At 60.0% G+C, this 25,595-nt stretch overlaps 8 protein-coding genes across 8 annotated transcripts; all 8 read left to right on the forward strand.

Moving 5' to 3' along the window:
* Positions 1-945: 945 nt before the first annotated feature.
* On the forward strand, positions 946-1,530 carry LDBPK_364200 (hypothetical protein, conserved; the record flags this gene model as incomplete). Its single annotated transcript, XM_003865486.1, has 1 exon — positions 946-1,530. One exon carries the CDS (start codon positions 946-948, stop codon positions 1,528-1,530), a length of 585 nt encoding a protein of 194 aa, XP_003865534.1.
* A 1,461-nt stretch (positions 1,531-2,991) lies between these two features.
* LDBPK_364210 (hypothetical protein, conserved) lies at positions 2,992-4,572 on the forward strand (the record flags this gene model as incomplete). The annotated part of the gene is made up of 1 exon (XM_003865487.1): positions 2,992-4,572. The coding sequence occupies one exon, from the start codon at positions 2,992-2,994 to the stop codon at positions 4,570-4,572; it is 1,581 nt and encodes a 526-aa protein (XP_003865535.1).
* A 901-nt stretch (positions 4,573-5,473) lies between these two features.
* On the forward strand, positions 5,474-6,304 carry LDBPK_364220 (golgi SNARE protein-like protein; the record flags this gene model as incomplete). The annotated part of the gene is made up of 1 exon (XM_003865488.1): positions 5,474-6,304. The coding sequence occupies one exon, from the start codon at positions 5,474-5,476 to the stop codon at positions 6,302-6,304; it is 831 nt and encodes a 276-aa protein (XP_003865536.1).
* A 1,443-nt stretch (positions 6,305-7,747) lies between these two features.
* On the forward strand, positions 7,748-12,415 carry LDBPK_364230 (zinc carboxypeptidase, putative; the record flags this gene model as incomplete). Its single annotated transcript, XM_003865489.1, has 1 exon — positions 7,748-12,415. The coding sequence occupies one exon, from the start codon at positions 7,748-7,750 to the stop codon at positions 12,413-12,415; it is 4,668 nt and encodes a 1,555-aa protein (XP_003865537.1).
* Positions 12,416-13,556: 1,141 nt separating this feature from the next.
* On the forward strand, positions 13,557-14,849 carry LDBPK_364240 (hypothetical protein, conserved; the record flags this gene model as incomplete). The annotated part of the gene is made up of 1 exon (XM_003865490.1): positions 13,557-14,849. One exon carries the CDS (start codon positions 13,557-13,559, stop codon positions 14,847-14,849), a length of 1,293 nt encoding a protein of 430 aa, XP_003865538.1.
* A 1,235-nt stretch (positions 14,850-16,084) lies between these two features.
* On the forward strand, positions 16,085-17,389 carry LDBPK_364250 (hypothetical protein, conserved; the record flags this gene model as incomplete). Its single annotated transcript, XM_003865491.1, has 1 exon — positions 16,085-17,389. One exon carries the CDS (start codon positions 16,085-16,087, stop codon positions 17,387-17,389), a length of 1,305 nt encoding a protein of 434 aa, XP_003865539.1.
* Positions 17,390-18,131: 742 nt separating this feature from the next.
* Positions 18,132-20,204, forward strand: LDBPK_364260 (hypothetical protein, conserved; the record flags this gene model as incomplete). Its single annotated transcript, XM_003865492.1, has 1 exon — positions 18,132-20,204. The coding sequence occupies one exon, from the start codon at positions 18,132-18,134 to the stop codon at positions 20,202-20,204; it is 2,073 nt and encodes a 690-aa protein (XP_003865540.1).
* A 2,095-nt stretch (positions 20,205-22,299) lies between these two features.
* LDBPK_364270 (phosphoglycerate mutase family member 5, putative) lies at positions 22,300-23,343 on the forward strand (the record flags this gene model as incomplete). The annotated part of the gene is made up of 1 exon (XM_003865493.1): positions 22,300-23,343. One exon carries the CDS (start codon positions 22,300-22,302, stop codon positions 23,341-23,343), a length of 1,044 nt encoding a protein of 347 aa, XP_003865541.1.
* Between the last annotated feature and the right edge of the window lie 2,252 nt (positions 23,344-25,595).

Below are 25,595 nucleotides of genomic sequence, written 5' to 3' on the forward strand. Positions count from 1 at the left end.
CCCACCCGGCCTCTCGCTGCCTGCTGGTGGGGAGCCTGAGTGTGTCCCCCCGAGAGGGCGGGACCCGGCGGCGGCTGGCGAAGCGGGCGGGTGTGTAGAGTTTGGGGCAGGGGTCGCGCTCAGGTGGCTGAGCCGGCACATTGCTGCAGCACGTGTGTCTACGCCTGCATCGCACCACGCAGAGGGGCCTGCCACATGCCGGGGTACTTGAGCGGAGTTGACGTCTTGCTCTCTGGCAGAGAAATGGGCACGCTGAAAGTGTCTCTGTGACCTCGTTGTTTGCGTGAAGTTTCGTCGCGTGTATAGCGGTCCCACGAGCAGCCTCGTTTGAGGAGTCGGTGCGTGTGTGTGTGTCTCTCTTTGCTTCTGTGTGCGATTCACAATCTCGTTGTCGACTATAGCCGGACAACGGCAAAAAGAATGCAAGGAAGCACAGCAGCAGCACCAACAAAAATGTTTTTGTGTGTGTAGGGCGGCTTCTCGCTGTGTGATCCGGTGAGCGCTGTCGCGTGTGCTGTTCAAAGAGCATCGGCTGCCGAGCACAGCACTGGTGTGTGTGGGGGTGGGGTAGGGTTGGAGGAGCCGCCCTCTCCCCCGTCTCGCTCACGCACACATGCGCTTCTCTCTCCTCTGCGTGGTGCTGCCTTTCCGATTCTTCCATCTTCCTCTCGCCCCCACCCCGCACGTCTATTTCCGCTGCCCACCCTCCACTTCACTGGGGTGCGCTTTGCAGGATTGCTTGAGCTTCCCCCTCCGCCCCCCGTCCTCCCGTTGTATCTTCCCCGTAGGTGTGGCACCGCTCATGGCTGGTGAACAAGCAGTAGAGATCCATCGCGCGTACACACGCACACCGATCCGCGCGTCCACAGAGAGATATAACGTGTGTGCTTTTGTGTTTTCATTCCTCTATTCCTGCTGAAGTGTCTCATCTTCTCCCCGTCGCAGATGCCTATTCATCAATATGAAGGCTGGTCGTATGAGCGGCTGCGGCAGCAACGCAACCGAGCCCACTTCTTGCTCGAGGATCCGTACCGCTACGTGACGGTGCTGCTGATATCGAAGCCGGGCAGGCCAGAGGAGCTCAAGTGCATCGATAGTCCCTGCTACCACGCCGCTGGCCCATTAGGCGAGGGTGACATCGTGGAAATCGAGGATCTGCTCTGTCTGCGCTGCCCGTGGCACCGGTATCTAGTGAACATCGAGAACGGGGAAGAGATTCTGCTCAAGGTGGACCCGGCCTCCGAGCAGGGCGCAGGAATGGTCGGCCGCCACGCTGCCTTGCCCACATACCCGATGCACTTTGCCGATCCGCCCGCCGAGGGCGTCACGGTGGTACACGGAGAGAAGGTTCAGCGAGTGCACCGTGCGTGGCTTGAGGAAGCCACGGGCATCCTGTCCATCGAGGTGGCGGAGGAGGCGGTCATGCGCCAGCATCCCGTTAAATCTGACAAGCCGGCCGGCAACGTAAAGAATGGCGGCATCTGCATGCAGATCTTCGACATTAAGTCACGGGGTCTCGACAAGTTGTGAACATGTCTGTGTATGCGTACGTGTGTGTTGGCGGGTGTGACGCCACTAACTTCTATCCCCTGCCTCTCGCACTTCTCGGTGCAGGCGAAGGAGGGCACGCAGGGGGTGGGGTATGAACAAAGAGGCACAGTTCAGAGTCTGAGGTTTCGAAATATTGTGGGCACACCACCGTTTCGGATCCCCTTCCTCCTCGAGGGCTGTTAGTCTCGTCTCAGCAGGCGTGCATCTGGATTCGGTGCTGCTCTTCTCTCATCTACTCCCCCACTCCCCCTGCTTCACTTCCCTCCCACTTCGCACCCTCACGAACCTCTCTCCTTCCACACTGTTGAAGGTGGGGAGAGGGTGAGGGGGTGGGGGGCGCTGCGCACAGTAGGTAGACTGAACCTTCTCTCCCTCTTGCGCTGCCTAGTTTCGCCTTTTTAGCTTATCATGTTGATGATCCACTGGATGAAGGATGTAGCAGAGGTACTGCTCGGCTGCTCTCACTAGCACGTTTGCCCTTTTCTGCGGGAATCAAATAAAAAGCATGTGGGAGTCACACAATCACCTCCCCTCTCCCTCCCTCCCCCCCCCCCACACATGGACAGACACACTGGTGTTGCAGTGTGTACGTCTTTCCTGTCAGTTTGCGGAGCGCTTGAGGTAGTCAGCATCCTCAGCGAGAAGTTCTCGCCAATGCCACTCCTGTGCGTCGGCTTACTGCGTGCCGCCTTCTCATCACTGAAAACTGATTGCCTCCTCTGCATTCCGGTGAAGGGTAGCGCGCATCTGGGCTGGAAGAGCTACGTCGTTGTTGCGATCCCCCTCTCATCCTTCCGCCCTTCAACCTTCAATAACGCATTGCCGCCATTCCAGCAGGAAAAAAAAAAACAGCCGCATTGGGGAGATCGTTTAGCTGGTCTCTCCTTATCAGTCAAGTGTTACGGTTCACACGCATTCGTATCCCGACTTATTCTCTCCCTCTGCTTGATTTCGCTTGTGCTTTCTGCTCTCTCTCTCTCTCCTGCTTCAGCACGGCTGCGTCTGCATACACCCGGCAGAGAACTTGCTCCGCTCACTCGCACACATTAAAGGCGCGTCTCTGCGTGTCTTCTGCAAGGGTTGTCGCACGGTCCGCAAACACATCCTGGTCGTGCGGGGCATTCCTTGATAGTAATCTATTGGCCCGCCCCTCTCTCTTCTGCCGCCTCCGCTTCTCGCTTCAGTTAGAAGGGCCGCCCAGGCACCACCTCCTCTCTCGCGGCCGCAGGGAGCAACTCCTTCCCCCCTCCTGGGCCCGCACTTGTGTTCACGGAGGCGACGGCGTTCGGAAAAGGTATCAACAGAGGCGAGCGATCAACCACAATACAAATAGACGAAAGCACCGATAACGCCTAGGACACACAGAAATCGACCTCGACCCCGAGCACACACACACACTCTAGACCAGCAAAGCAGCAATAACAAGGAAAGCGCAGGCAGATGGACAGCCTTCCGAACCAGCTGATGAGCCGTATCGCTGAAATCTCGCTCTCAGATGCGCAGATCCAGTCGTACGGTCGGTGGCTCGCTGCTGCTATGGGAGCCTACTACGTGGTCAGCGCCTGGCAGAAGGATACTCCGACAGATGTGCAGGCGGCGATCACGGGGCACATGGTGCAAGGTTACGACCGCAGCACCATCACCACCCGCCTTGAGCAGCGCCACACCCGTCAGCTTCTCCAGCAAATCATTGGGCTGAACGAGCTGCGCCAGCAACTGCGCTCGGAGACGGACAAGGAGGCGAAGCTGCGGGGCTGGCAACGAGTGTTTCGGCTGACTCTCATCAGCATTGCCGCCACCACCTACACGCACAGCCTCACTATATCGCTACTCTCGATTAAGAACATGGTTCGAGTGCTTGTCTTCCTGCTGAGTCGCCGCGAGAGCGCGGCGCTGTCCAAGAGTCGCAGCGGTCCCATCTCGACTCTTAGGGCGTGGTGGACGGGAGGGCGGCGCGCCTGCCTCACGGGTATCATGATGGAGTCGATGATGGCGAAGATGGCTGAGCAGGTGAGTCAGCAGGCGTCGCCGTTTGTGAACGCGGAACTGGAGGAGGAGGTGATGACTGAGGAGGTTCGGCAGCTGCCCGTGCCGCCGCCGCCGCTCGACGGCCGCACCGCGTTTGCGCAGGCGCAGCAACAGCAGGAGAGTCTGGAGGCGGCGCACGGGGAGAGTCTGAGTCAGGTGGAACAGGCTTTCTCGGTGCGCGCGGTGCTCGAGGTGGCGGTGCCGCGTATTGTAGTGTGCGCTGCAGCTGCGGTGGATAGCGCCATTGCGGCGCGGCCGGCGCACCTCTTCAGCGTCAGCGGCATTGTCCACTCGGCCGACCTGTGCAGCCTGTTGCGTGACATTGCCCTCGGGATGGAGCGGCGCGCATGCGTCTCCGAGTGGGTGCGGCGACCTCATCCCTCTCTAGTGCCAATGTCCCGCGCGCGCAGTGGGGCGAGCACCTCCCCATTGGCTTCAGTGCCGAAGCACCTGGAGACGAGCAAGGGCCGCTTGCAGCCGGACGAGGACGAGGAGCTGCTCGACGAGCCAGATCAGTCTGCAACGTCCTCGGAGGACATCATTGAGTTTCCTCACGGGTCTACCACACTGCTACGCCCCGACGGTCGCCCAGTGCGCCGCCGCGCTGGCGACCGTAGTGAGGACAAAATTATCGGTGGGCTGCTTGACCGTCGCCTCGCCGCTGAGGAGGAGGCGCTGCAAGAGGAGGCGATACGCCGTGATCATTTGCTGAAGAGACAGATGGCGGGCTTCTTCACAGAACTGTCGCACAGCGCGAGCTTTGGCGAGCTGTGTATTACGTACGCCGCAGAGCTGCTGGCGGCGCAGTTCAAGGAGGCTTGCGACATCAAACGTGTCAAGACCTATGACGCGGCGACGGACACGGCGAAGATGGCGATGGTGATCGCCGCCCTCGACAGCTGCCGGCTGGCAGCACTGGAGGAGGAATGCGAGGTAAAATCGTACATGCGGCTCTTCTGCGAGGAAACCATCCGCTCCACATGCGCGCGGTAACGCAAGCTGCTGCACCGCCCGGTTCGTTCTTTTCTGTACGTGAGCCTCCGGGTTTGTGCATGTTTATGCGTATGTATGGCTTGTGTGTAGACTGCCCATAAATGCAGCTTAGAGGTGGTGCCGTGCACCTCTCTGTAGCATTCGCTACGGTATCCCACCATAAATACTTGTCTAAGGTTGCACGGACACTTGCCAGAGGGCGGAAGGAACGAAAAAAAAAAGTTGACGAGGCACAACGACACTTGGAGGCAGCAACGAGTGCCTACACCCTCTCGCCAGCCCCTCCAAAAAAAAACCCACGAACTCTTTCCTGCGGCGCTCTGCGCTCCTCACCGCCTCATGAAGCTCCCCGCTTCAAGATGAGGGAGAAAAGTATAATGATGGTTGCTCTTTCCTCCTTCTCGTGCCTCACACGTATACGCCTAGATATAATGTGTTCTCTTCGTACGCGCCGTGCCAGACGCATCGAACACCGTTCATGGTGGGCGGTGGCATGAGGAGGTGTGACGAGTATGGCCGCCTCTCGACGCTGTCTATGCTTGTTATTTCCTCCCTTTGCCTGCTCGGACCTCTCCCTCACGCGCATCTCCTTCTTTTCTCTGCCCGCCCGCGTACAACGCGCCCGCACCTTTGTGCCCGATTTCACGCTTTACTCCCTGATTGCGCGACTGAGGGCACGTAGTGCCTTGCGAAAGCAAATTGACTTCACACACACACACACACACACGCACACATGTGTGTGTGCGGGCGAAGCGGGTTGTTGGCACAGTCCTTTGCACACGCTCGCGACAAGCAGTCATCTATGTAAACACAAGCGCACGGCCCGCACCCTTCACAATTACCGCGATATACACGCGCATCTGCTTTCTTTACGTACGTTCAAGAGCAACAGCGCCGAAAGATGAACCCGGAGGCGAGACAAGTGGCCGTATGGGAGCGGCTGCGAAACGAGGCGCGGCAGACAGACCAGCTCATTGATCAACAGCTTCGCAAGCTGGAGGTGCTGGCGCTTTTCGATGAAGAAAAGATTATTGAAAGCGCGGCCGCCTCGTCTTCTATGAAGGGCGTCGGCACTTCGAGCTCGGTGACCCCGGCGGTCCCTGGCTCGAGTTCCAGTCTTCTACACAGCAGTGGCACCAGCCCACCCCCAGCGTCCACGATGTCGTTTGAAGATGTGGAGTCTCAGTACCGCGGCGCCGATCGCGACATCGACGAGTTTCTCCATCGGCTAGAGCAAACTGTGCTGAGCATGGAGGACGCGTGCAGAGAGCTCGGCCCCTCGTCAGCAGCAGCGCGACACACCGAGCGCTTCCGAGGAATGCTGACTGAGAAGCAGCAGGCGCGTCGTCGTCTTGCGACGGAGTTCCGACAGCGAAAGGATCGCTATGAGCTGGCTGCGTCGCGGCTAGCGGGCGACGCGCGACGGCGGGGTGGTCCTGTCGACGATGATGCTAGAGGCGGTGTGCGCATCCTCATGGACGAGCAAGTGGCCATTCAGCACACCTTGAACCGCGTGAATGGTCTGCTGGAGCAGGCGGAGGGCACGCGAGATCGACTGCGCATGCAGCGCGAGCGGTTCAACCAAATAGGTGACAAGGTGCTGCACATTGCCGAGCACATTCCATTTGTGCAGAACCTTGTCCGCCGCATCGACGTGCGACGGCGACGCGAGGTGGTGGTGTTGGGTACCGTCATCTCGTCTCTCATGTTCATGTTTTTCTTTTTCCTATAGTGGCGTTATGTGCGCGTACTCGCGTGCGTGCGTCCACAGGAGTTTTTTTTTTGGACATGAACGGCGGACATGCACGTGTTGTGGTGTGTTGCTCTCGATTCCTGTTGCGTTTTTCGTTTGTTGTGATCTGGACGGCGACGCTCTTTTTGAACTCGGACGCCCCATACGATCTCCTCTCTTCTCCCCCTCCTCTCTCCTTGCTTCTGCATCGCGATACAGGTACGAAGAAGATTAGAGGCACTTCCACATGCCGCCCATCGACTCGCACGAGTGAAAAGGGAGTAGACGCTCACGATATCAGCAGGGGATAGGGGATGATGCACGTTTTCTGTGAGTGTGAGAGGGTCGACTTCCTTGTCTTATCTCTCCCCTCTTTACGTCTGGTGTGAGCGGCGACACTCCGCCGCACGTTTTTCTCTGTTCTGGTGCGTTTGCGTGTGTGTGTGTGTGTGGCTGGCCTCATCGTCAGTGGCCACGTCACGTGAGCACATCAGTAGCAGCCATGCGCTCGTGTTTCTCCATGCCAGCCTCCTGCCTCCACCACCCCCCCTTTTCCCCTCTCGCTCTCATCTGCTTTCTTCGCTTTGCACGGCCGCGCCCGCTTTCGCCACCAAGATGGTGCGAATGTGCGCACTCACACACCCTTTGCGTTCGTGATTGAGCCCCGGCCTTTGCTTATCACCCTCCTCCCCTCTCACCTTCCTTTTGTTTTTTTTTTTCTTTTTCTTTCAGCCCTCCTTGCCGCTGTTCGTGCCTCTCGCCACCTCCGTTCACCTCTGTACTGTTGAGAGCAGTCGTTTGTGTTGGTTAGGGTACACTTGCGCCAAGGAGGCACAAACACGCGCACTCGTGCACACGGACACACACACACACACACTCACGCACACTCACACGCATACCTCAGCACCCCCGTCGCACCTGCTCTCCTGCTCAACCCCCTTTTTGCTTTTTTTCCTTGCGAAAGTGCAGCCTTTGCGGCTGTCAGTTCAAGCCTCAATACATTTTTTGCTGTGGTTTCTCCATTTTCCTCTGCCCCTCCCCCTGCCGGCCCGCTACTCTCTATCACTTCATTATTAGACCCCACTTCTCCTTCGCGTGTGTATGTGCGTGGATATTTTTTCCCTCCCCTTTTCCGCTGTGTCCTCCGTGATCACGCTTTCTTGCTCCCTTTGTACAACCAGCTACATCTACTAGATAATTGTCCCTTCTCACCCCACCTCACATCTCCCTCGCTCTCGCGCGCAAACCAGGCGTCTATACACAGGGGCACACACACACACACACGCACGCGCACGCGCAGATACGGAAAGGTAGGCACTTGCTCTTCTCGCTTCAACGACGTAGAGGAACCGTGTGGCATTGCCCATAGGCTTGAAGCCGAAGCTGGGAGAAAGAGAAGAGGGTGCTCGTTGGGGAGCAAAGAAGCAGCCAAGACTACTGCTGATGAACCGTCCGCGGGACTTCAAGCGCAAGACGGCGCATCCACCGTCGCCGGCCTCCGCGGCGACAGTTGCAAGTGTGTCCCCTATTCCTGTTCGCGCACCCACCATGCGGGTGAGCTCTCTCGAAGGAGTTGATGGCAGTGAAACGCCGCAACAGAGGCAGCGGGCCGCAGAGAGTCTGGCTTCGCAGGGGCAGCACCAAGCCGAAGGTGTGGTGAAAGCCAAAAGCGATGCGCAAGCCACTGATATTTATGGCAGCAGCGACTCGTCCGTTCCCATGGTAGCTGCAGCTGACGCGTGTAGCCGCGCAAGCCGCGCCAGCCCGCTTTTATCCAGCTCTGAACCCGCTCTCTCATCAACCGCTCGGCTTGCATCGGTACCCGGAATATTTTCTTCTTGTTTGGCCTCTGCCGCGTTGCGGAAGACGAAGGTGTCGGAGGGGCACAGCTCTAACCAACCGCCAACTTCGCAGCAGCTGCGGCAGACTTTGAGGGCGCGTGCCACCGTTTTCCGACCACCTGTACGTGGAGGCGCGCACTCTCCGCGAGGAGGGGTCCCAAAAGTGTGCCCGCCGGCACCCCTCGCGAGCGGTGCGGCTGCAGCACATGGACGCGTTGCTTCTGTGTCGACTTCAACTCCACCGCCGGCAAGCCCTGAGGCTCTCTCCGCGCACGAGGAACACGCCAGCGGTGTACCCGTGTCGCGCAGCAGCCGTAGTCGGCGCTCTTCAACCTCTGCGCTCCCGTTGTCACACACGTATTCGGGCGCGGAAGTGCAGGGTAGTAACACAAACGTCATTACCAGCAGCAGCACCAACAACCGCGGCTCGGCGCGCAGTCTGGGAAACGACACCGTCATCTCCACCGCCGTGGGCCGGCAGCGGCCGAACATGGCGGCGGTTTTGCTGCCGACGCAGCAGCTGCTGGAGAACGGCTACTACTTGGCGTCCGACGAGAGCGCGAACTCGAGCTTCTCCGACACTCCGCGCTCGGCGCGGCGCATCTCTCTGGGTAGCAGCTCCTCTCTGCGCACCACAACGCAGCGGCTGGACGTGAACAGTAGCGGCGCTGTTGGTGGGGGTCGGTCGGCCACGGTGGCTACTGGCGCCTCCCCAAGCGGTATCAACAGCCTTCGTGATAGCCGGGACCCCAACAGCTACAGCCGAGGAAACTGCAGTGACGACAACAGCGACATCATGTTCGAGGAGGAAAATGACCTCTGCAACTTCGACGAGGAGGACGAGGAACAGGCAGTGCTCACGTACATGGACTCTGGGGCAGAGGGGAACCTTCCGGGCCGGCCATCCTCATCGAATCGGGCACCACCGCCGCCATCGGCGCGCCAGGGGTTGCTGTCCGCGACGGGTGCAGGTGATGGGCCAAGCATCGACCCCAGCTCCCTCAGCGTGAGCGTCGAAGTCGGCGACACCGACTACGACATCGGCGAGGATCCGCCAAGCTGTATGTCTGTCAGCTCGCCGCCACAGCTGCATCGTCGCGGCGCACCAGCGCTGCGCATCTCCGCCTGCTCAGTGCGCAGTTCGGCGGCGGCTGATTGGCATGCCCCGACGATGGTGCGTCGGCCAACCAGCGTTAGCAAAGCAAGCGGCGCGCCGTCGTTCCAGGCGGCGGTCACGCCAGCCAAGTTAACCACTGTCACTGCAGTGCCACGCATGCTGTCGCGGCAGCACTCGACTGCGACTGCAGCTACCTCTTCCCGGCCTACTCCACTCACCACTGCGGCTGTGCACACGCCGCTGACAGCCACGTCGTCGTCTCCACGCTTCGCGTCGTTCTCACCGAGCCTGCAGCTGTCGTCCATGAACGAGGAGGAGCTCCGCGAACGGGAGTGCAAGCAGCTTAGTCTCTACGAGGCGTTCTTTTTCAATCCAACTCGCAGTATGTGGCTCGTCGACGACCACGTCCTGGCCAAGGTTCTCGAGTATGTGCGGATAATGGGATACGAGCACCCCGCCTTGAAGCGCGACCGCCTCAAAGGTCAGCCCTCTCTGTGGAGCAGCAGCAGCGCCATCGCCTCCCCTATCGCTCCAGCGAAGTCGAAGAAGAAGGCTGCCGGCCTGAGGAACGCGAACTCGACAGCGCCGCAGAACATGCACGCGTCGTCGTCGTCTGCCGCTGCCGAGGCCGTGGTGGAGGCTCTCGCACAGCCGGGCAGCGCCAACGCCTCACACACTCTGCCGACTGCTGCTGGCGGCTCTGCCGATTCCGCAGCGTTTGCGACCAAGCACTTCTGCTTGAAGGCTGGCAAGCCCCGCTGTGCTCGGCAGTACGTGAACAGGTCCACGGCGACTGCTGCGTCACATTTGTTTCTTACCTTCAGTGAGGCCATGCGGTGGATTGCGGAGCAGGAGTACGTTATCGGCACTGTGCTGCTGTGCTGCGCACGCTTTATCGGAGACCCGAACGCCGACGGGGCGGCGGTTCTTGGCGACGGCGTGGCGGACACTGCGCCGTGGCATCCACGCCGTGCACTGCTGCAACGCAGAAAGCCGTGCATCCCTCTGCGGTTCCACCCCATCCACTTCGCGGCCTCTCTCGTGTGCTCGCGGTTCCCACAGTGGGGTGGAATGTCCGCCTTCACCCGTGCCTGGGAGACGCAGATCCGCCTGGTCCTGGGAAGCGCGTCGCCGTCGCACCAACGCCTCTTCAAGCTCCCCGACGACGCCCTCTTGCTCAGCTCCGACTGTGAGGCGGGAAACCTGCACCGTGTGGAGCGCGCAGGGGAGCCGTACTCCTTTCTTATTTGGTTGGAGCCGGATTTGGGGAGCGACAAGCGGATTTGGTTCCGCTTCTCTGTGACAGGGGCGAAGGAGGGGCGCAGGCTGCGGTTTCGGCTCATGAACGCGGCACCACACGTGAAGTTGTACCGGCAGAACGGCATGATGCCCGTGTGGCGTGATGGGCTGAGCCAGCCGAACTGGGGGCCCGTGGACTCGTGCTCCTTCCGCACTACAAACCGGGACCTGGACGGCGAGGTGAGTTTCTCCATAAACCCGCGAAACTCTACCGAAACGATCCAGATCGCCTTCTGCGCCCCGTACACGTACGCCGACTTGCTCTGCCACGTGTGCCACTGGCACGCCCTTGTGAAGAGCAGCGGGTGTGACATGCGCTTCGAGGAGCGGGTGCTGTGTCGGAGTCCGGATGGGCGAAAGCTTCATTTGCTCATCGTGACCAGCCGCGTCGGCGGCGCACCAGCGTTGGCGGCGACCGAAGACAAGAGCACTTCGGACGCAGCGATTTCGGGCGGACGAGGGCACACTGGCGTGGGCGCGGATGGCGTGGCGGCAGCAGGTGCGGGCTCCTCCAGTGGCTGGACGTCCCCTGGCGTCGCGAGCCCCACGATGACGATCCCACCCGGGAAGGGCAAGGGCGGTGCCACAAAGGAGGCGGTGCGTGGCCCGTACGCCAACTTCGCCTCTGGCAAAAAAGTCGTGCTCGTCAGTGGACGGGTGCACCCTGGCGAGGTGACGGCGTCGCACGGCGTCCACGGCCTCATTTCTTTCCTGCTCTCCAGCGACGTTCGCGCGATCCAGCTGCGCGAGCACTTCATATTCTTCATTGTGCCAATGCTCAACCCCGACGGCGTCAGCCGCGGTCATTCCCGCATGGACCAGTTCGGCAACAACCTCAACCGCTGCTACAACGACCCAGACGCGGAGACTCAGCCAACCGTGCTCGCGCTGCGGCGCGTGTTCGAGCACCTGCAGCACACGTATCGCGAGCGCTTTATCATGTACCTCGACTTCCACTCCCACGCCTCGCAATCCAGCGGCTTTATGTTCGGCAACAACCTGCCCGTGTCTGTGCAGCACTGGAACCTCTTTTTTCCGCGCCTGGTGGAGCTGCACGTCCGTCATGTCTTCTCCTTTGCGCTCTGCCGCTTTGGCCGCGTGCACATGACAAGCAAGGATGGGGCCTCGCGGGTGCTGTTTGGCAGCAGTCTCATCCACAGCTACACGGTCGAACTGCCGCACTTCACGGACCGCCGCCTTTACGCGGACGAATACGCAGCCATGAACAACGGCAGCAACGTGCTCTTTGAGGTGACGTGGCCGCCGCTACACCAGACGTCAGGGCAGGCCGGCAGCGTTGACGTGAACGAGGACGGTGCGCAGGATGCTGAGAACGGCTCCGAAGGGAAGTGGCGCGGCGTGCGTCCGGCAGTCGGGGCTCGCGGCCTCTATAAACGGTCGAATATGTTGCTCGCCGGCCGCGGAAGGGCATGCCGGTCGAACCGTGAGAGCTCGTCAGCTCAGGCCAGGGATGGCTCCCCGCCCAAGAAGTCTTCCGGTGCCGCCCCGAGGAGCCAGGGGCATGCTAACTCGGCCGGCGTGGGCGAGCACTGTAGCGGTCAGTCCTCTGCAACTCAGATCGGCGGTACGAGGTTGGCGTCGTTTCTGCAGCCCATCTCCACCCCCTCCATTCTTTGCCAGAGCGCGGAGGTGGGACAGGCGTGCCTGTTGGCGCTGCGCGACTACTGCTCCATCGGTGCCCGTCCGTCGCCAGAGCTGACAATGTTCGGCGGCATGGACGGCGTGCTGCGTGATTCGAAGCGCCAAGTCAAGTTGGACTCGTCGAGGAAGTGCAAGAAGGCCCAGTCAGTCGCCACATACGCTGGGATAAACCCCATCTACAAGCAATACTAGCCTACCTCGCTGCTGAAAACCTTAGCAGTAGCTATTACGGTGCTCACACGGATTGTAGATCAGGGGTGCTAGGGTTGCCGCCCCAAGAAAACTCGACCCGTGCCTCGGAGGGAGTGCATCGGAATCAATGGCGTACACCGAAAGACGCATGCGGGCAGCGCGTGTCTTTCGATGCGTATGCGTGTCTTACCCGGCTTCCTTCTGGTTGGCTATTCGCTTTTCCCAGTGTTGGAGGTCGTCTCTCACTACCTTGATAGTGTCCCTGAGATGCCTACCTCTCATTGTGTGCCTGCGTAAGAGCAAAGTAAGTCACGACAGTGGCGAGACCTAGTGTAGGTGCTCTGTGTGCAGGTGTTCATGCGTTGCTTGTCATGAGTCACGGCTCTTGTCTCCGTCGCGAGAAACGCAGACGCCGCAGCACTGGCGTCAGCGGTCGCCGCGCACAGAGTGGCATGCTAGTCATGCTTTCAGCTGTTTTGTGTGAGGCCGTGTGCTGCGCCTGCACGCTGCGGCTCGCCACCGCTATCCTTTGCGTTCCTGCTCCTTGCGGACGCGTCAAAGGACGCGCCACCGACGATGCGGCACATGCACGCGCACACAAGGATAGCTGAATTCCTTCCTGTACATGCCAGAGACGCACTTTTTTCACCTGCGCAGTCCTTCTTCTCCCCATTCTCTTTCCCTTTCTGCCACTCTCCGAGGCCATCCCCTTCCTCGTCAACGCGCAGGGAAAGTCCCTCAGCCACGCCACGCTTCCACGCGCAAACGCGTGCATCTCGTTTTCCACTCGCACAAGGACGTTTACGCGAGCGTGCTGCAACGCTCAACGAGACGTGTGACGATTACGTTCGCTCTTATTCAACGCCGCAAGAAACAGTCGGTGCGGGCATAACAGCGTCTCCATCTCTGTCTGCGTGTGTGCGTGTTGGGTGGTGGGGGGGGGGGCGCATCGTCCCGTCGTTATTTACCTGTCCTCCCCATAGAGCACCAGCAGGCCGTTTTTTTTTGTCTTCTTTGGGCTTTGCCCGCGACGCTCGCCGGTACACACCAAGTGAGCGACCTAAGAAGAGGAAAGCAGCGAACGTGTTTGCTTGGCTATTTTTTTTTGTTCTTTAACCGCCATCTCGCTGCATAGACACCCATGAGCACATCCCTCGACCCGTCATTGGCGCACATGTCCGAGGCGGCCCAGCAGCAAGACGAGGCCCAGCGCCTCATGCCGGAAGAGGAGGAGAGCCACGTACCGAAGGCAGAAGAAGGTGCATCGGAGCAGAGCAGCCAAGAAGAGGCGAGCAGCACCAGCAGCGACGAGGACGAAGAGGCCGAAGAAGCCGAAGACGGCGTGGAGGACGACGAAGACGCAACCTTCCAATTTGCCACGGATGAGGAAGCGGAGGCACAGCGCCAGGCCGGCCTCGCCGCGTACAACGAAGGCCGCTACGAGGACGCGCTCGATGTGCAGTACCGCGTGGTGCGTCACTTCTCCAACAAGTATGGCTCCACTTCCGCCAAGTGCGGCAAGTACTTTCTCGACTACGGCCTCTCGCAGCTGCGTCTGCTACAGGGACAGACCACCGTGGACGACGTCCTGCAGCCCCGTGACGAGGACGCGCTCATGACGTGCTACGTGAACCTGGAGGTGGCTCGTGTGTGCTTCCAGAAGTTGGAGGACGAGGTCGGTGACGAGGATGTCGAGGTGGAGTTGGCGCTTGCCGAGGTGCACAATGCGCTGGCGCAGCTTTCCTTAGAGAAGGAGGATTACGATGCGGCGCTGCGCGAGTACGAGGCGGAGCTGTTGCAGTACCGCTGCCTGCAAGACGCCGCTCCAGAGGAGGAGAAGCTCACCGTCGTCCCTGCCGGGCGGGTGATCGGCGTTCTCTACGGTATCGCCGACTGCTTCTTGAAGGAGAGCGACTTTGAAGGGGCCGAGGAGCGGCTGCGGGCCACGCTGGATGAGATCAAGCTGTACCCAGCCGGCACCATTGCCGCTAGCCTTGTTGCCGAGCTGGAAGACTTGCTGGCCGACGCGGTTGAGATGAAGGGCGGCAAGTTCCAGGAAATTCAGAACGCCATCAAGCAGCAGTTTGCTGCCGAGGCAGAGCAGATTCCTACCCCGCAAGAGTTCTTCTCAGTTGACAAGGACGGCAAGCACCCCTTCCTCTCCGCCGTCCCTGGTGGCGCCGGGGACGAGGTGGCAGAGAACTCGTACCTGTCCATGCCCATGTCCGCGAACGGGCAGGCTCTTGCCACGAATGAGCACAGCAATAGTCTCTCCGTCTCTCTTTTCCCGCCGCAGGGCAGCCGCAGCGGCACCCCGACCGGCCCGTTGCAGCACGCCACGGTGCGCAAGAAGCAGAAGCGCACCGGCGACGATTCCCTCTCGAACGCGCAGCCGGAGAGCAAGAGGCTGCGTGCAGAATCGGCGTCTGCATAGATCTGCATCGAGGGTGGCAGTGAGAGAGTAAAGCGCTAGTGAAGGGTGCGTGGGTGGCGAGGAGAGGCGAGGGAGAGGGGTGGTGATTGGTGGTGGTGGTAACGCATCAACCTGATGTGTTGATCAGGGGTAGGATACTTTTGCTGTGTGTTTTGTTTCAGCATCTTGCCCTTTTCTTTGCGGGAAGCTTCTCCTTCCACATTTGATCACTATAGAGCAACGTGAAAGGCCGAGCTCCCCATCCCAGCTCTCGCCGTCCCTGCGACTCTTTCTTAGTGGATTCCATAGACGCGGTTGGTGTAGGCACCGTGCGTGTGTCTCTCTGCCTATCTGGCTTCGCCTTTCTTGTCGCTCGTGCGCATTTTTCCGTCCCGTGGTGTGTCCGCGCGATTGAAGGGTGGTGGAGGACAGTGCGCATATATGTGAACGTGTTTGGTGGTTGCACGGTGGCAGATGTTGGCCGTCGGCTCATGAAGGGATAAGAGGAGGGCGAAAATATGCCAGCCGTGGCGGCACCGTGCACGCAGCATAAAACGGCATGCTGCGTCTACGGTGTTCTTGCCGGACTCTGTGCTTCCGCTTTTCAGTGTGTTTCGGTTTGTGGAGCCCTCCGTGCCACTCCTGCCTATTTTCTGTTCTCTCGACTCTGTCAGTCTGTATGTCTGTTCGGCGCCATCTATGAGCTGTAGTTTCTCCCTCATTTTATGCCAACTGGCAAGAGTTGGCCGCCACCCTTCACAAAGAGGCGGCTTCTTTGGCGCTGCGCAGTCGAGTGTGCGGACGAGTACGATGTGCCACGGCACTAGCCGCTGTCTGCCGCCGCCCGAGCACGGCTCCTCCTGCATCTCCTCGAAACGCATCCTCGGTGCTCTCAGAGAAAAGGAAACAGCCCTCTGGAGACGGGTGTGTCATGCGGCGTTCATCGTGTGCGGGACGCTGGGTTGCTCCCGGCCACATCTGCCATCCTCCCTAGGTAGCGCCTTTCCCTCCCCGCATCTCTGGTTCTCCACGCTTTTTCTCCGTTGCTCCTACGGGGTTGCACGCGCAACTCAACAACAACACGCACGCACGCACGCACGCACTTATGTATTTACCGCCGCCCACTCCTCCCTGCAGCCGCCACCGAGGTGCGCATGGACACCTGCCTGCAGATTTGTTGATGAGCACGTGTTTCAGTTTCCTGCTTTGCGCAGGCGCTTCTCACCTCCTCCCTTTCCTGTGCACTGTTCTTTCTCATGAGCAGCGATGCCGCTGCGACCTTGGAGGCCGAGGGAGACATGCTGCGAACCACCGGGTGTCGGCTCGTGTGCGGCTTCCTGTACGACAGTCACTGCCATCTACGCAGGGTGCCGCCGGGCGTTCCAGCGGTGTCCGTGTCACGCCCCGTTGCCAGCGTCAATTGTGCCGGCAGACAATGCGACGACGCGCGGTGCGGCGTGGCAGGTTTGGTGCTTTGCGGCACTCACCCCTCCATCGACTGGGACGCTGTTGCGCAGGCGTCCACGATGCGTGCGGCGACCTTGATAGGGTTTGGCGTACACCCCTGGTTTGTGCCAAACAAGGTTGGCGACGAGAATCCGGCATCTTCGCTTTTCCGAGAAAACTCGTCAGGTGAGACCTGCTGCTGCCGCAGCCGCAGCAGCGCTGAAGCAAACGCAAATCGTGCTGCGTGTGGCGCAGCCGCCCAATCGCTCTCCGACATTCTCCGTCTCCTGGAGGAGCGTCTGCAGCAGCACCCCTCAGCGATTGTTGCAGAGATCGGCCTGGACAAGCTGCGTGGCCCACCCGAGTCTGTGCAAGTGGAGGCCTTTGCCGCCCAGCTGCGTCTCGCGGCGGCCTACCGACGCCCGGTGTCCGTTCACTGCGTTCGCCATCACGGGCTATTGCTGCGGGTGCTGCAAGACTTGCCGGCAGAGCACACCCCACCCGCCATCATCCTTCACGCTTTCACCGGGTCACTGGAGGTGGCGAAGTCGCTGCTGTCGCTCAAAAGCAAAAAGCGAAGGCCAGCAGCAGACGGCTCAGCCACGCCTGCACAAGATGCGGCGGCGACGGCGGGCAGCGGCACAGCAGCGCAACGGACGACAAAGCGTGGCGGCACCACCTCCGACACGGTGCGAATCAAAGACCTCATCTTCTTCGGGGTCGGCGTGTCAACCAGCTTCGCTGTGAAGAACTTTTCGACTCAGACGCTGCCGTTTCTGCTCGATGCGCGGCGTGTGCTGCTCGAGACAGACGAGCATTACAGTGGCATTGAGGCGCTGGCCGCCGCTTCTGCGGGTGGGTTCCCTGCAGAGGCGGAGGCACAGTCGAGCGTTCGCGGCGGGGCTCGCGCTTGCGTGTGTGTGGACCCTCAGGAGCATGTGACAAAGCTGTCGGGCGTGATGGAGCGGATTCACGCAAGCATGCTGCAGAACCGCGAGTTTGTCCAAAAGGCAGAGGCCTCGAGCATGTCCGTGGAGTCGGCCCTTCAAGACACGTTGATGCACGCCTATGCGGCGGCATTCCGCTCGGTCTCGGAGAAGACGGGCCCGTCGTGAAAACCGCCTGGAAGCGAACACTCGAAAGAACGACGGCGTAAAACTCTACGAAGATCACTGCCTCTCCACAAACTCTCGCTTCCCAACGAAAAGGAGCACGAGCCGCTCACCTGTGCCAGCGCGGCCGGCACGCGTGGGCTCTGACTTGAAACTGGGGTGCTGAACGGTACTGAATCTCTGATGGCATTCGATGGCCGGCGATGCGGCGCGCTGCGCCATTCTACATACAGGACGGAGGCTCTAGCCTTGTCTGGTCTTCTTCCCCATCAAGCTTCCTTCAGCGGTTGGGCTCCCGACCCTTCTCCTCTCACATCCTCTTCTCTTCTGCCCTGGCACCTCCTCCGCACCTTTCGTCTTCACGCGGTTAGTCATAGATGGAGTTGCCGCAGTCTGCCCACTGTATTTTTTCATCGCTGCGATCATCAAGCTTGTGCAACGGGTCGGAAGGGGCTTGGCAGGACCGCAGAGGGTGGGGAAGCGTATCTCTTCTCACTCACGCTCCGTAGCAATCGAACCCATCATCGCGTTCGTAGATCGTGCGCTGCGGAGGGACTCTTTTCGCAAGTGTGTCTCCCTCGCTCTCCTTAACGGGTCGCTACACAATTATCTGACCCCGCACGTGCACACACACACCCGTTCCGCCCTGCACAAGCGCATCATCACAGGAGCACGCACGCACACCTTCTTTTCCAGCGGCCTTCCTTTTTCGTTTCTTTGTCTGCTTGCATCCCTCGAGTAAGCGATGTTTTTTTGGGGCAGCTACAACTTTCAAGAGTCGCAGTTGTCGGAGAACCCCGACCGGCCGCCTCTGCGCTACCCCGGGTATCTACCGCCCTCCCCCGCCATGCTGCGCCACAGGCCATCTGCGAACCAAAACGCGACGGCCAGCTCGTCTTCTCTCCAGTCCGATGCCGCTTCGGTGCAAGAATCGCTTCGGAGAATCACAGCACTGCGCATGCAAGTCCACCATATCGCGTGCGGCGCGAAACACCTTGTCGCGGCCGTCAGCCTTGTGCCAGCCGCAGAAGCGGCACCCGCCGGCAGCAGTGAGCCTGTGATTGCACTTTATGGTATGGGAAACAACGAGTACGGTCAGCTCGGTCATCATGTGGCGAACTACGCAACCACGCTGACGCATCTGCGCCTGGAGGACTTGATGGAGGGCACCGTCGTCAGCGTTGCCTGCGGGGCTCGGCACACAATTGTCTGCACCTCGACCGGCTGCGTGTACGTTACCGGCGACAACTCGTTCCACCAGCTGGGACTGCCTCGGCAAATGGTGAAGCCGCTGCCGCGGGGCGGCACGTATGCGCCAAGCTTCACCCAGCTCAAAAGTCTTGCGCATGTGAAGGCAGTGTACGCCAGCGGCAACGCATCCTTCGCGCTCGACCGGCGCGGCCAGGTGTACTCGTGGGGTGAGTCCAAGTACGGGCACCTCGGGCACAACGACAACGGAGAGCGGCTCGACACGCAAACTCTCAAGACCGTCTCGACAAACGTTGCCACGCCGCAGCTGGTGCGCTGGTTCGAACGCCACCGCGTCACGATTGTCGAGGTGGCTGTAGGGAGGTCGCACATGGTCTGTCGCAGTGAGGAGGATGTCTACACGTGCGGTGAGCCCTTTTTTGGGAAGCTTGGGCAAGGCGACATCGACCCACGTCTCGAGCCGACGCGCGTGAAGTTCCCACCGCGTAAGCAAGTGGAGCGGTTGCTGGGCATCGCGGCCGGTGATGACCACACCCTTGTTCTCAAGGAAAACCCGCTCATCGGGACCGTCGTGTACTTCTTCGGCAAGCTCAACAACGGAGATGGGCAGCTGCAGCCTACTATTGTGCAGTTGCCAACAACTGCAGTGCGGTCGGTGATGGCCGGCCGCGGCACCTTCTGCGCCGCTATCACACAGGAGGGGCAGCTCTACGTCTGGGGGAAGCACGCCTACACGAAGGTGTGCAACGGCACAAATGCGGCGGCGTCACGCACGCAGCCCAGCAAAGTGCAGCTGCTTGAGCCGTACTCGATTGGCGGGGCGGTGTCAGGGGGCACCTTCATGGTGGCGTACGCCGCTGCAGGGACTGTCGTGCGGCCCGTGTCCGACCCTGCCGCAGCGGGTGACGGGAAGGTCGAGGTGAAGGAGGAGAGCGGCACAGCGAGTGAGGAGGCCGTTGCGGCAACAACGGCGGCGCACAGTTGGGACGTCGTTGTTCCGCACGACGCTCGTGTCGGCCGCGATGGCCTCGGCGATCCCGAGGAAGAGTACGAGGAGGGTCTCCACGCTCTTCTGCGCCAGTACCTGGGCCCCTCCTTGGGGAATGCCTACGTGAGGCAGCTTCCGGCAGCACCCCCGCGCACCGCAGCCCCGGCGTATCAGTTTGAACACATCGCTGTGAAGGACTTAAGTTGTGGGCAGAAGGTACGGCTGTGGATGACGGACATCTACGCCCTTGGCACGATCGTCGACGAGCTTGCCGATCAGCCGCCAGGTGCGTCTTCTAGCCACGTGGGCAAAGCATCCACCTCCAGCGGCGCCGCCGCCACGGTCGTCCTCAGCGAGCCCTTTCAGTGTGATAAGATAAGCCAGACGGGGGCTGCGGCACCGTCAGGCGCGGCGGCCGAGGAGGATGCCGTTGACCACTCCCCCTCATCGCCCAAGGGGAAGCGAGTGAAGGTGGAGTGGCAGCGCGACGACTGGGACGACGAGGTGGTCACGCTCTACTCCGAGGACGAAACGCTCAACGAGGAGAACGCGAACCGCTGGCAGCCGTTCTGGTTTGAGCAGAATCCCGACGGCGAGTACGTGGTTCCCAAGAGTAAGTGATGTGGTGATGGTGTCCATGTACGTGCGTACGTGTGTAAGGGTGAAAACAAAGAAGACCTACTCCTGTGGTGATGAGCGGGGAGTTGGATGAGGCACGCATCTCGGCCCTTCATTTGCTCTGCCACTCGTTATCTTGGTAGCGGGGAGGGGGTGTATGAAATGAAGCGGGCACATCGTTGTACCCTCATAGAGATGCAGACGTGCGTGCGCGCAGGCAGCGGTGGTGGTGCGCACATCAGGTGTCAGGCCATGGGGGTTGGCGGTGGGGTGGGATCGGCCTTTACTGTTTGCACCCGTACTTTGCCAGATGCACTCGATACGCGAGATCTCTGCGCTTTACCAAAATATATCCAAGGACATGCTCACGACACAGCGAAAAAGCGAATGCGGTGATAGAGGAAGGGTGGCGCGGACGGTATTCAGCTCCCTTTGGAGGCAGTTTCGCCTCCACCACTGCGGTAATCGATGAACGCGTGACGCAGCGCCGCCTGTTCGCACTTTGGTGCACTTGATCATCCAAGTGGTGACGTCGAGCGTCGTTAGGAAGGATGGATCACGCCCCTTCTTTCCTTTTCCTCCACCCCTATCCATCCGTCGCGCACGACTTTTCTCTCGCCCTCTTCAGTGCGCTGTCCGGTCAAGGGCGCGTGTGCTGATGTGCCTGGCGTGCGCATTCCACTGCATTGTCCGATCTCCTCCTCTCCTCCTTTGAACTCATGTGCACCTATATAGGTGAACACGCACCCAAGCACGCGTACTCTTTTTCTGGAAAGGGGGTCTCTTTTCCTCGCGGCTCTCCACCTCTTTCGTTCCCCATCCTCTAGTGCCAGAAATCGATGCTCGATGCTCTGAAGATCGGTGTCATTCCCGCCGGAGGGGGTAAGGGGGTGGCGCCTTTTATAGGCTAACTGTGCTTGCGGATGTTGATGGTGCGTAGCCTGCTACTGTGATGTCTGCACCTTGTTGACAAGCATCTAGAGCGTACTGCCCTCTCTGCTGGATGGCTTCTAGTGACGTGCGTGCTAGGCTTGGGCTCTCCTCCTTCCTTCCCCTGACTTTTCCTTTTCCAGGACTTTTGTCTCTCATCTCGTGAATATGAGTGCGTGTGCGCAGTGTTGCTCATCTGTCTTTTAGAGCCTCTTTGGCTGCCTCTCCGTCATTCGCTTTCCCTCGCCTCCCTCTCCCCTTCATCACGCCGCTCTTCTTCTGCCCTCTGTGCCTGTGCATTCCCCGCCCCCGGAGTGGTGTGTGCCAGGAGGGGGGAGAAAGGGGTCCAATTTGTGGTGCAGGGAGTGAGGGGGGGGGGCGAAGGGGGCGGCGTTGGCGGAGTCGCACATGGAACGTTGCCAATTCTCGAAGAGGTGTAGCATGGCAGAAAGAAAAGAGAGAAAGAGAAAGGGAGGAGGAGGGCTTGCTGCGCATTCGGATGTGTATGCACGCCGGCGATCGACGAGAAAGGTTGAGAAAAGCCCGCTGGACGCATGGCCCGATACAACGGCAGAACGGTTCATCCTCGGCGACCAGGATGTAGCGATGGTGCAACAGAGGTAGGTGCGCGGTGGCTGTGTGTGCGTATACTTTCTGACTTGCTCGTGGCAGATTGTGCGCATTGCATTGAAAATGCGTGCCGGCAGCGGCTCCATTATGGGCGTTGGTACTCCTAATGTGAAGCCAGTAAAAGCAAACAAAGAAAGAAGCTCTATTACGTGGCAGGCGTGCCTGTAGGTGTGGAGGTGGTGGCGGGGGGCCCATGTCTCCACTCTTTTTCTCCCTCTTCTCGTGCTACCTCTGTCTCATTGTGGGAATCGCACTCCTGCCATGGGCTGCTGGGTATGGAAACGACGGGCGCCGCTACGTGATGCGCCGAAAAAAAAAAAGAAGGGCTGCGTTGCGCGACTACATCTTCTTCGCTCCTCTCTTGCGCTTCACCCGCCACGGATTCTCTTGATGATCGGCTCTCTCTCTACGTCTTTCCAACTGTGGCGCAACATTTTTCACGGGTGTACTCACTCCCGCACACACCCACGCTCACGCATGCGCACGCGCTTTCATGTGACCTTTTCGAGTTGCTCAGTGCACATTTGCGTTGCAGCGCATGTCTTTTACCTTCCGCCGGTTTCTTTGCAGTGTTGGGATCGGCTTTGCCGCGTCGCCGCTCCTTCGGGGAGCGGCCGTGGCTCTATGCGAGACTGTGAAACCCGCGGCGCCGCCCGGCATGGGCAGTGCCGCTCACATATCCGCCAACGGCCTTGCGAACCACCTCTTCGACGAAGATCCGCTACCGACAAAGGAGGAGCTGCAGTACGTCAAGACGTGGGGTGTGCCATGGGTGGAAGATTGGGATCGTCCAGGGAATCGCGGAATCAGAGCGGACCGCAGTGCGTCCCATCAGCGTCAGGTCATCATGATCCGCCACGGTCAGTACGGCAACGAAGGCGTCAATGACGACAAAATCCATCGACTCACTCCGCTGGGCGAGCGACAAGCCCGCGAGACCGGTGTTTACCTGCGCAGGCTCTTTGAGGAGAGCGATAAGCGGAAGAAGCTCAACGCCATCTACCGTCAGGCTCGGCGAGCCTACAAACAGGCAAAGAATGACGGCGCCTCTGAGGAGCAGTTGACTCAGCTGGAGAGGAAGATGGACGAGGCGCGTCTGGTGCTGTGCGGCGCTGGTGGCATCTTGGTCGATGCGATGCCGATGGCGGTGCATGTCTCGGACATGACCCGTGCAAAGCAGACCGCAGACTTAATTCTAGAAGCGTTCCCAGAAGACGTGCGGCTACGTAAGGACGTGGACCCGCAGTTGCGAGAGCGCATTCCATGCGCCGTGCAGCCAGTGCGCCCCTTCACCCCCTCCGCAGAGGACATGCACGTCGCCGAGGCCGTCTTTGAGCGGTACTTTCACCGGCCCGTCGAGTCTGGCACCTCTGTCGAGATCATCGTGGGCCACGCCAACATGATTCGCTATCTCACCATGCGGGCACTACAGCTGCCTCCCGAGGCGTGGCTGCGCACCTCGCTGCCCCACTGCAGCGTCACAACCATTACGATTCGCGGCACCGGTCATGTGAGCTTGGTCGGTATGGGCTCATACGGCCACCTTCCTCCGGACATGGTGACGGTCTCGAACGTCAAGTAGTGTGTCTCTTTGAGTGCGTTTTTTAGTGCGTGCAAATCTGCGAGAGCGCTTACATCCTTATCGCTCTTGTACCATTCTGCCCCCACGCATCCGCATTTTTCCTCTTTCCCAAACGACCATCATCGTCACCTCTTCATTGTTTTTTTTTTTTTCGTGCAGAATCTGGGGTGCGTCGAAGCGGCAGCACGGCCAAACTACCACATGTGTGCGTTCCTGTGTGATCTTTCCACCACTACTACCACCGCTTATCGCCCACCATCGGTCAGCAGATTCAGCACCCGCTCCCTTCTGTAGATGGAGAGAGCGTCAGGCAAAGAACAACACGGCAACTCTAACGCGGTGCTCCTCTCCGAAGCGACACCAAAGTGTGTGTGTGTGTGTGTGTTTATGTGTGTGAAGGGGGACAAAAATAACAAAACACCATGCGGGCCCGATCCAGTTTTTTCCTGCCGGCGTCTTCTACCGTTGCCCAGAACCCCCTTACCGTTGCTGACTACATGCTTTTCCGACTAAAGTCTCACAGCGAACTCTCCAGATCCACCCTGCCCCCAAAACCACCCTCACCGTGGCCTTCTCCGCTCCTGCCAGCCACCCCATCACTTTCGCCTCTTCCTGTTCTGCCAGACAAGCAGCACCTCCCTATCACTTCGTTCGGCTGCTAAACTCCCAAACTTGCAACAAAAAGCACAGCCATCGGGCACAGGGAGGCTGCGCTCGGTGCCTTCCTGTGATGAAGTCAGGCCGGCGAGAATGTCGAGAGCCCAGCGAAACGCGCGTCCATCCCTCCTTGCCGCTCTCCGCGTGTGCCGCAGCTGTGGCGGCGACAGAGGGGAGGGAGGCAGGCGCGGTGGTGGGGTCTGCAGCTCGTCGTCTTTTCGCGGCGTGTGTGTGTGTGTGTGTGTGTGTGTGCGACACTTAGCCGCAAACAAAGGAACACGGGGGGACTCCAAACACCGTCTATTCCCCTGCGTGATGGAACTGTGGCGAGACGGTGCGTGCGGCGCCGGGCCAGCGTGCTGCCCGCGTGTGTCAGTGTTGTTTTTGTGCGGTGAGCAAAGGGGCTTGGGATTGGTAGGGGGGTGTCTTCATGCTTCCACTGCCTTGCTCATCTACCCTCCTTCACCCCCCTCCCTCCCCCGTGAATAGGATTGCGCTGCTGTTCGCTGTGTTGCATGATGCGGTTTGTGTTCCGGCTCTCACGAACAATCCCGCCCGGAGTTTACCATACTTGATCTCTTGCGCGGACCTACGGGTGCCCAGATGCGTGGCGTGTGGTAGGCGGCGCGTACGTGCGCGCGCTGCAGCTGCGCCAAAGGGGTCTTTGTCAAATTCCTTGCAGCGGCTGGTGCGAGATGGTAGGAGGGGGAACTTTCTCTCCTCTGCCCTATCATCCCTGTTGGTGCCGTGCCAGGACCGTATGACTCCAAGAGCTGTTTGCCGTTGTGCGTGTGCGCGTGGGTGAGCGAGAGACGACGACGACAACTGAACCTCATTTGCAATACACAGTTGGTGAGAGCCTTTCTTTCGATGATGATGCACGAGTTAATCCATTCTCTGAGTCTCTGTGTGCGTGTGTATGTGCGCAGGTGCACTGCCGAACTGCGGCGTGACGGGTGCTAGACATGCGGGGGCTGCTGTGTCGAGGAGCATGAGCAGTGTGCAGCCGCAAGCAAAGGAGCACGGGGGGACTCCAAACACCGTCTATTCCCCTGCGTGATGGAACTGTGACGAGACGGCATGTGATGCAACGCCTCCAACGCTGGACCGCACTGCTTGCTGTTTGCACGGGAAGGGGCGGGTGCTGCGGCATCGTGTGTGTTGGCGTCTGGCACCTGGCGGTGGCTGGATCGCCATGTCACCGCACGGGAGAGCTGCCTATCGGCATCGCTCATCCTTGCAGCGCACACGCCTTTGCCCTCACCCTGCTGCCGAGATGTGGGGCACTGTGAAGACGGTGGAGAACAAAGCACAGCCATCGGACACAGGGAGGCTGCGCTCGGTGCCTTCCTGTGATGAAGTCAGGCCGGCGAGAATGTCGAGAGCCCAGCGAAACGCGCGTCCATCCCTCCTTGCCGCTCTCCGCGTGTGCCGCAGCTGTGGCGGCGACAGAGGGGAGGGAGGCAGGCGCGGTGGTGGGGTCTGCAGCTCGTCGTCTTTTCGCGGCGTGTGTGTGTGTGTGTGTGTGTGTGTGTGTGTGCGACACTTAGCCGCAAACAAAGGAACACGGGGGGACTCCAAACACCGTCTATTCC

This window comes from Leishmania donovani, chromosome 36, assembly GCF_000227135.1.
Source record: "Leishmania donovani BPK282A1 complete genome, chromosome 36".
Taxonomy (NCBI): Eukaryota; Euglenozoa; class Kinetoplastea; order Trypanosomatida; family Trypanosomatidae; genus Leishmania; species Leishmania donovani.